The sequence below is a fragment of the Lagopus muta genome (assembly GCF_023343835.1).
Source record: "Lagopus muta isolate bLagMut1 chromosome W unlocalized genomic scaffold, bLagMut1 primary SUPER_W_unloc_1, whole genome shotgun sequence".
Lineage (NCBI taxonomy): Eukaryota > Metazoa > Chordata > Aves > Galliformes > Phasianidae > Lagopus > Lagopus muta.
This window is the reverse complement of record NW_026040168.1, coordinates 556,336-565,695: the sequence shown is the minus strand read 5'-3', so window position 1 is coordinate 565,695 and position 9,360 is coordinate 556,336. Positions and strand designations below refer to the sequence as shown.

Sequence of the window (9,360 nt, the reverse complement as noted above, 5' to 3'; positions counted from 1 at the left end):
GTTTCAGTACCGACCACTTCGGAAGCAGCCCGAACCCCCTCATATGCAGCTAAGATCTCCTTTTCAGTTGGAGTGTAGCCCTCCTCTGACCCCCTGTAGGCTCGACTCCAGAATCCCAAGGGTCGGCCTCGGGTCTCTCCTGAGGCTCTTTGCCACAAACTCCAAGTGGGGCCTTTCTCTCCAGCAGCAGTGTAGAGGATGTTCTTCACATCCTGTTCTATCCGTACTGGCCCCAGGGCCACAGCACGGGCTATCTCTTGTTTAATCTGCTCAAAAGCCTGCTGCTGCTCAGGACCCCACACAAAATCATTCTTCTTCCGTGTCACCTGATAAAGTGGGCTTACAGTGAGGCTGTAGTTTGGAACATGCATTCTGCCAAAACCCACTATGCCAGAAAGGATTGTGCTTCTTTCTTATTAGTGGGCGGAGACGTGGCAGTGATTCTGTCAACCACATCTGTCGGGATATGACGACGGCCATCTTGCCACTTCATACCTAGGAAATGAATTTCCTGGTCAGGAAATTCACCTTTCACTTTGCTTCGCTTAATAGCGAAAGCAGCACAGAGAAAGATATGGATTATTTGCTCTTTTTTCTCTTTTCTCTTTTGCATTTTAATCTTTTTTTGTTTGTTTGTATGTATGTATATGTGTTTTAAAGCAAGATGTAACGATGTAGAATAAGGGGTGGAATGTCATGGTTCTTTGTTTTTTGTTTTTGTTTTTTGTTTTTTTGTTTTTGGGCTTCAGTATTCCACATTAAAACTTCATGTAGTGTATGGGGCATTAAAGTGTCACTGCCCCAATTCAAAGTACATATCCCTGTATGTCAACGGTTTACGGGCTGGTTCAGCCCAGTTCAGTGATGAGCGGGGCGGCGGTATCCGCAGATCCGCGCCTCCGGAAAAAGGAAACAGGGGACCCCAAAATAATTAAAAACAGCGGCACCGATCTGAGGAGAAACAAACTAATTTACGAAGTATATTATCGGAATGCAAGATAACACACTGTAATACAATATAATCAGAATTGAAGCTAATAAATCAAATATAATGAGAGAGAGAATGTCCGAAAGGTGGATAGGCCTCACCACAACGCTGAGGTGAGATGCCAACAGTCCATTTGAGCAGCAGGGAGACAGGAGCAGCGCCCATGACAAAGGGCAGGTGAGTAAGAAACAATCAGGTGACCTTGCCAGGAGTTAAACCTCCTCTCCCTGACGGCAAGGTCCACTGGGGAATTTAGTTCTCCTTCTCTTCAGGGCAGGTACCCTGGACTTGAGCATTGACATTTTAAGTCCCATTGCCCCTCATGATGTTATGATGTGGAATACCGAAAGACAAAAATCACAAAACCATGACATTTCACCCCTTATTCTACATCACTACATCGTGCTTAATATATATACAAACAGTAATTATCAAACATTAAACACACGCACACACAAAAAATCTGTGTATTTACATGGAATTACTGGCTGCACTCCCCCATCATCAAATTCCCTTGTGGTTCACACTGAACATCCCCGTTTCTCTGCATCACCCACCAAGTGGACCCAGGCCCCTGGGCAAAAACAGTTCCACGAAGAGTTTTGCCCTTCCCAGAACCTGGAAAGACCCAAACCGCTTTTCCCAGCATGTTCTTTACATGTACTACAGGAACCTTATCTCCCTTGACAGTATGTAGGGAGCTAGCAGGACCATCGCGATTGATTGATCCTCTACTATTGACTAACCAGGTGGCTTCTGCCAAATGTTTATCCCAATGCTTAAATGTTCCGCCACCCATTGCTTTCAACATGGTTTTTAGCAACCCATTGTAGTGTTCAATTTACCAGAGGATGGTGCATGATAGGGGATATGATAAATCCACTCGATGCCATGATCTTTGGCCCAAGTATTTACAAGAGAATTTTTGAAATGAGTCCCATTATCTGACTCAATCCTTTCTGGGGTGCCATGTCGCCACAGGACTTGTTTCCCCAAGCCCTAATATGGTGTTTCGGGCGGTAGCGTGCGGTACTGCAAATGTTTCAAGCCACCCGGTTGTTGCCTCCACCATGGTGAGCACATAACGCTTAGCATTGCGAGATCGTGGCAAGGTGATATAATCAACCTGCCATGCCTCCCCATATTTGTACTTTTGCCATCGCCCTTCCTCCCAGAGAGGTTTCATCCTCTTGGCTTGTTTGATGATGACACGTTTCACCGTTATGAATAGCCTGTGCAATGGCATCCATAGTTCAGTCCACCCCTCGGTCTCTAGCCATTTGTATGTTGCATCTCTTCCTTGATGACCTGAGGTCTCATGGGCCCACCGAGCTAGAAATAATTCACCCTTGTTCTGCCAGTCCAGGTCTATTCGAGCCACCTTAATTTTGGCAGCTCGGTCTACCTGATGGTTATTTTCCTGTTCTACAGTAGCCCGAATCTTGGGCAAATGAGCATCTACATGGCGCACCTTCACAAACATATTCTTTACTCGGGCAGCAATGTCTTTCCTCAGTTCAGCAGCCCAAATAGGATTACCCCTTCTTTGCCAGTTATTTTGCTTCCACTGCTGTAACCACCCCCATAAGGCATTTGCCACCATCCATGAGTCAGTGTAAAGATAGAGCATTGGCCCCCTCTCCCGCTCAGCAACATCTAAGGCCAGCTGGACAGCCTTTACCTCTGCAAATTGGCTTGATTCTCCTTTCCCTTCGGTGGCCTCTGCAACTTGTCGTGTGGGGCTCCACACAGCAGATTTCCATCTGCGATGCTTTCCCACAATACGACACGATTCGAAGGCATCTCGTTGAGATTGGAGATTCCTTCTATCAGCTCAGAGATTCTCGACTTCAGCTTGGAGACTTTCTCTTTGCGTTTGGAGACTCTGTTTCTCAACTAGGAGACTCTCTGGACCTGGAGATTCTCCCTCTCGGCTCGGAGTCTCTCCTGGAAACTCTCCTTCTCAGCCCTGAGATTCTCCCTCTCAGCTCTCAGACACTCTCAATTTCACAAACTCTGTCCCTTTTTGGGATGCTATTGAATAAGGCCCCGATAAGCATTAGCCAGGCCCCAAATCATTTGTGCCTCCTCAGATCTGCCTGAGCCGCAACATTCCTGTCTCAAATAAATGCTTAAGCTTTCAGGGTCTTTCAGGTGTTCAGGAGTAAAGTTGCATGACACCGAAGATGTCCATCTCTCTAAAATCTCCCAAGCCTCTCCACACTCCCTGCCATTCAATATTCTCTGGTTTTGGGGAAGGCTTCCTCAAAATACAATAAATTCAAAAACTGACTGAAATAATGAACAGTAAATTCAGGGAGATTAACAAAGCCATCAGGTGAGCATTCAAAAACCTCATAAAGGATTCAAAGGAGAGACTGGGAGCCTGTTTAAAAATCCCAAGTTCTGTGAAATTAGCAGCTCCCTCTGCAAACAGGTTTAAAAGAGAAAGTGAAATCATTTTTTTTCTCTCTTTACGGGAGCAAGATAGCAGTGCTCAAAGTTTACAAATATCCCCGAACACTGGCAGTCCGCCTAGACTTTCAAGGTCAAGTTTTCAGTGAGCACCGGTGAACAAGATAAACTTTCCCAACGAAGCTCTCCGAGAGCAGAGAGAGATTCATTCTAAAAAGCTAAAAAACAGCCTGTGCCCGCATTCTCCACCAAGAATGTCAACGGTTTACGGGCTGGTTCGGCCCAGTTCCGTGACGAGCGGGGCGCAGGGATCCGCAGATCCGCGCCTCCGGTAAAAGGAAACAGGGGACCCCAAAATAATTAAAAACAGCGGCACCGATCTGAGGAGAAACAAACTAATTTACGAAGTATATTATCAGAATGCAAGATAACACACTATAATACGATATAATCAGAATTGAAGCTAATAAATTGTCAACGGTTTATGGGCTGGTCCGGCCCAGTTCCGTGACCAGCAGGGGCGGAGGGATCTGCGGATCCGCGCCTCTGGAAAGGGGAAGCAGGGGACCCCAAAATACTTGAAAACAACAGCACTGATCTGAGGTGGAACAAATGATTTTACTAAATATAGTATTAGTAAAATACAATGAGAGAGAGAGAGAGAGAGAGTCTGTTTGAATTGTATAGACCTCACCACAATGCTGGGGTGAGAAGTGCAGTCCAGTTGAGTGACTGAAGTACAGACGGCGAAGCGCAGAAAGCGAAGAGCAGGCGAAGAAGCAGGATCAGGTGACCTTGCTTGGAGTTATATCCCCTTGCTGACCGCAAAGTCTCCTGGGGAAAAGTAGTTCTCCGACGGACGAACATTCGGCAGATATCAAACCCCACCCCCAGTGCATTACATGATGTTATGGTGTGGAATACTGATGACCAAAAATCATAAAACCATGACATTCCACCCCTTATTCTACATCACTACATCATGCTTAACACATGGGATTACAGACTGCACTCCCCCAACATCAAATTCCCTTGTGGTACACACTGAACATCCCCGTTTTTCTGCATCACCCACCAGGTGGACCCAGGTCCCTGGGCAAAGACAGTTCCGCGAATAGGTTTGCCCTTCCCAGAAGCAGGAAAAACCCAAACTGCTTTTCCTAACATGTTCTTTACATGTACTACAGGGACCTTATCTCCCTCTACAATATGTAGGGAGCTGGATTGGGTAGGACCATCTCGACTGATTGATCCTCTGGTGTTAACCAGCCAGGTGGCTTCTGCCAAATGCTTCTCCCAGTGTTTAAATGTTCCGCCACCCATTGCTTTCAACATCGTTTTTAACAACCCGTTGTAGCGTTCGATCTTACCAGAGGCTGGTGCATGATAGGGGATATGATAAATCCACTCGATGCCATGTTCTCTGGCCCAAGTATCCACAAGTGAATTTTTAAAATGAGTCCCATTATCTGACTCAATCCTTTCTGGGGTGCCATGTCGCCACAGGATTTGCCTCTCCAGACCTAATATGGTGTTTCGGGCAGTAGCATGGGGTACTGCATATGTTTCAAGCCACCCGGTTGTTGCCTCCACCATGGTGAGCACATAATGCTTACCATTGCGAGATCGTGGCAAGGTGATATAATCAACCTGCCATGCCTCCCCATATTTGTACTTTTGCCATCGCCCTTCCTCCCAGAGAGGTTTCATCCTCTTAGCTTGTTTAATTGTGGCGCATGTATCACAGTCATGAATGATTTGTACAATGGCATCCATAGCTAAGTCCACCCCTCGGTCTCTGGCCCATTTGTATGTTGCGTCTCTCCCTTGATGACCTGAGGTCTCATGGGCCCACCGAGCTAAAAATAACTCACCCTTGTTCTGCCAGTCCAGGTCTATTTGAGCCACCTCAATTCTGGCAGCTCGGTCTACCTGATGGTTATTTCGCTGATCTTCTGTAGCTCTACTCTTGGGCACATGAGCATCTACATGACGCACCTTTATAACCATATTTTTTGTTCGGGTAGCAATATCTTTCCATAGGTCAGCAGCCCAAATAGGCTTGCCCTTTCTTTGCCAATTATTTTGCTCCCACTGCTGTAGCCACCCCCATAAGGCATTTGCTACCATCCATGAGTCAGTGTAAAGATAGAGCATTGGCCACCTCTCCCGTTCAGCGACATCTAAGGCCAGTTGGACAGCCTTTACCTCTGCAAATTGGCTCGATTCTCCTTTCCCTTCGGTGGCCTCAGCAACTTGTCGTGTGGGGCTCCACACAGCAGATTTCCATCTGCGATGCTTTCCCACAATACGACTCGATCCATCTGTGAACAGGGCATATTTCTTTTCATCCTCTGGTAGTTCATTGTATGGTGGGGCTTCTTTAGCACGTGATACTTCTTCTGCTGGTGGTGTTCCAAACTTTTTACCTTCAGGCCAGTCCATGATGACTTCTAGGATTCCTGGACGGCTGAGGTTCCCCATCCGTGCTCGTTGTGTAATCAGTGCAATCCACTTACTCCAAGTGGCATCAGTAGCATGATGGGTGGAAGGAACCTTTCCCTTGAACATCCAGTTCAACACTGGCAGTCAAGGTGCCAGAAGGAGCTGTGTTTCAGTACCGACCACTTCGGAAGCAGCCCGAACCCCCTCATATGCAGCTAAGATCTCCTTTTCAGTTGGAGTGTAGCCCTCCTCTGACCCCCTGTAGGCTCGACTCCAGAATCCCAAGGGTCGGCCTCGGGTCTCTCCTGAGGCTCTTTGCCACAAACTCCAAGTGGGGCCTTTCTCTCCAGCAGCAGTGTAGAGGATGTTCTTCACATCCTGTTCTATCCGTACTGGCCCCAGGGCCACAGCACGGGCTATCTCTTGTTTAATCTGCTCAAAAGCCTGCTGCTGCTCAGGACCCCACACAAAATCATTCTTCTTCCGTGTCACCTGATAAAGTGGGCTTACAGTGAGGCTGTAGTTTGGAACATGCATTCTGCCAAAACCCACTATGCCCAGAAAGGATTGTGCTTCTTTCTTATTAGTGGGCGGAGACGTGGCAGTGATTCTGTCAACCACATCTGTCGGGATATGACGACGGCCATCTTGCCACTTCATACCTAGGAAATGAATTTCCTGGTCAGGAAATTCACCTTTCACTTTGCTTCGCTTAATAGCGAAAGCAGCACAGAGAAAGATATGGATTATTTGCTCTTTTTTCTCTTTTCTCTTTTGCATTTTAATCTTTTTTTGTTTGTTTGTATGTATGTATATGTGTTTTAAGCAAGATGTAACGATGTAGAATAAGGGGTGGAATGTCATGGTTCTTTGTTTTTTGTTTTTGTTTTTTGTTTTTTTGTTTTTGGGCTTCAGTATTCCACATTAAAACTTCATGCAGTGTATGGGGCATTAAAGTGTCACTGCCCCAATTCAAAGTACATATCCCTGTATGTCAACGGTTTACGGGCTGGTTCAGCCCAGTTCAGTGATGAGCGGGGCGGCGGTATCCGCAGATCCGCGCCTCCGGAAAAAGGAAACAGGGGACCCCAAAATAATTAAAAACAGCGGCACCGATCTGAGGAGAAACAAACTAATTTACGAAGTATATTATCGGAATGCAAGATAACACACTGTAATACAATATAATCAGAATTGAAGCTAATAAATCAAATATAATGAGAGAGAGAATGTCCGAAAGGTGGATAGGCCTCACCACAACGCTGAGGTGAGATGCACAGTCCATTTGAGCAGCAGGGAGACAGGAGCAGCGCCCATGACAAAGGGCAGGTGAGTAAGAAACAATCAGGTGACCTTGCCAGGAGTTAAACCTCCTCTCCCTGACGGCAAGGTCCACTGGGGAATTTAGTTCTCCTTCTCTTCAGGGCAGGTACCCTGGACTTGAGCATTGACATTTTAAGTCCCATTGCCCCTCATGATGTTATGATGTGGAATACCGAAAGACAAAAATCACAAAACCATGACATTTCACCCCTTATTCTACATCACTACATCGTGCTTAATATATATACAAACAGTAATTATCAAACATTAAACACACGCACACACAAAAATCTGTGTATTTACATGGAATTACTGGCTGCACTCCCCCATCATCAAATTCCCTTGTGGTTCACACTGAACATCCCCGTTTCTCTGCATCACCCACCAAGTGGACCCAGGCCCCTGGGCAAAAACAGTTCCACGAAGAGTTTTGCCCTTCCCAGAACCTGGAAAGACCCAAACCGCTTTTCCCAGCATGTTCTTTACATGTACTACAGGAACCTTATCTCCCTTGACAGTATGTAGGGAGCTAGCAGGACCATCGCGATTGATTGATCCTCTACTATTGACTAACCAGGTGGCTTCTGCCAAATGTTTATCCCAATGCTTAAATGTTCCGCCACCCATTGCTTTCAACATGGTTTTTAGCAACCCATTGTAGTGTTCAATTTTACCAGAGGATGGTGCATGATAGGGGATATGATAAATCCACTCGATGCCATGATCTTTGGCCCAAGTATTTACAAGAGAATTTTTGAAATGAGTCCCATTATCTGACTCAATCCTTTCTGGGGTGCCATGTCGCCACAGGACTTGTTTCCCCAAGCCCTAATATGGTGTTTCGGGCGGTAGCGTGCGGTACTGCAAATGTTTCAAGCCACCCGGTTGTTGCCTCCACCATGGTGAGCACATAACGCTTAGCATTGCGAGATCGTGGCAAGGTGATATAATCAACCTGCCATGCCTCCCCATATTTGTACTTTTGCCATCGCCCTTCCTCCCAGAGAGGTTTCATCCTCTTGGCTTGTTTGATGATGACACGTTTCACCGTTATGAATAGCCTGTGCAATGGCATCCATAGTTCAGTCCACCCCTCGGTCTCTAGCCCATTTGTATGTTGCATCTCTTCCTTGATGACCTGAGGTCTCATGGGCCCACCGAGCTAGAAATAATTCACCCTTGTTCTGCCAGTCCAGGTCTATTCGAGCCACCTTAATTTTGGCAGCTCGGTCTACCTGATGGTTATTTTCCTGTTCTACAGTAGCCCGAATCTTGGGCAAATGAGCATCTACATGGCGCACCTTCACAAACATATTCTTTACTCGGGCAGCAATGTCTTTCCTCAGTTCAGCAGCCCAAATAGGATTACCCCTTCTTTGCCAGTTATTTTGCTTCCACTGCTGTAACCACCCCCATAAGGCATTTGCCACCATCCATGAGTCAGTGTAAAGATAGAGCATTGGCCCCCTCTCCCGCTCAGCAACATCTAAGGCCAGCTGGACAGCCTTTACCTCTGCAAATTGGCTTGATTCTCCTTTCCCTTCGGTGGCCTCTGCAACTTGTCGTGTGGGGCTCCACACAGCAGATTTCCATCTGCGATGCTTTCCCACAATACGACACGATTCGAAGGCATCTCGTTGAGATTGGAGATTCCTTCTATCAGCTCAGAGATTCTCGACTTCAGCTTGGAGACTTTCTCTTTGCGTTTGGAGACTCTGTTTCTCAACTAGGAGACTCTCTGGACCTGGAGATTCTCCCTCTCGGCTCGGAGTCTCTCCTGGAAACTCTCCTTCTCAGCCCTGAGATTCTCCCTCTCAGCTCTCAGACACTCTCAATTTCACAAACTCTGTCCCTTTTTGGGATGCTATTGAATAAGGCCCGATAAGCATTAGCCAGGCCCCAAATCATTTGTGCCTCCTCAGATCTGCCTGAGCCGCAACATTCCTGTCTCAAATAAATGCTTAAGCTTTCAGGGTCTTTCAGGTGTTCAGGAGTAAAGTTGCATGACACCGAAGATGTCCATCTCTCTAAAATCTCTCCCAAGCCTCTCCACACTCCCTGCCATTCAATATTCTCTGGTTTTGGGGAAGGCTTCCTCAAAATACAATAAATTCAAAAACTGACTGAAATAATGAACAGTAAATTCAGGGAGATTAACAAAGCCATCAGGTGAGCATTCAAAAACCTCA

General features: G+C 46.5%; 1 protein-coding gene across 1 annotated transcript; it reads right to left on the bottom strand.

The window, feature by feature from the left end:
• Nucleotides 1-4,247: 4,247 nt before the first annotated feature.
• On the bottom strand, nucleotides 4,248-8,759 carry LOC125687570 (uncharacterized). Its single transcript, XM_048932757.1, has 2 exons — nucleotides 8,683-8,759; nucleotides 4,248-5,611 (listed from the first exon to the last, which is right to left on the bottom strand). Exon 2 carries the CDS (start codon nucleotides 5,558-5,560, stop codon nucleotides 4,403-4,405), a length of 1,158 nt encoding a protein of 385 aa, XP_048788714.1. The 5' UTR covers nucleotides 5,561-5,611; nucleotides 8,683-8,759; the 3' UTR covers nucleotides 4,248-4,402.
• Between the last annotated feature and the right edge of the window lie 601 nt (nucleotides 8,760-9,360).

Bases quoted from the DNA above. Each gene is read 5' to 3' on its own strand.
- LOC125687570 (XM_048932757.1), bottom strand. From the start codon at position 5,560: ATGCTCTATCTTTACACTGACTCATGGATGGTAGCAAATGCCTTATGG.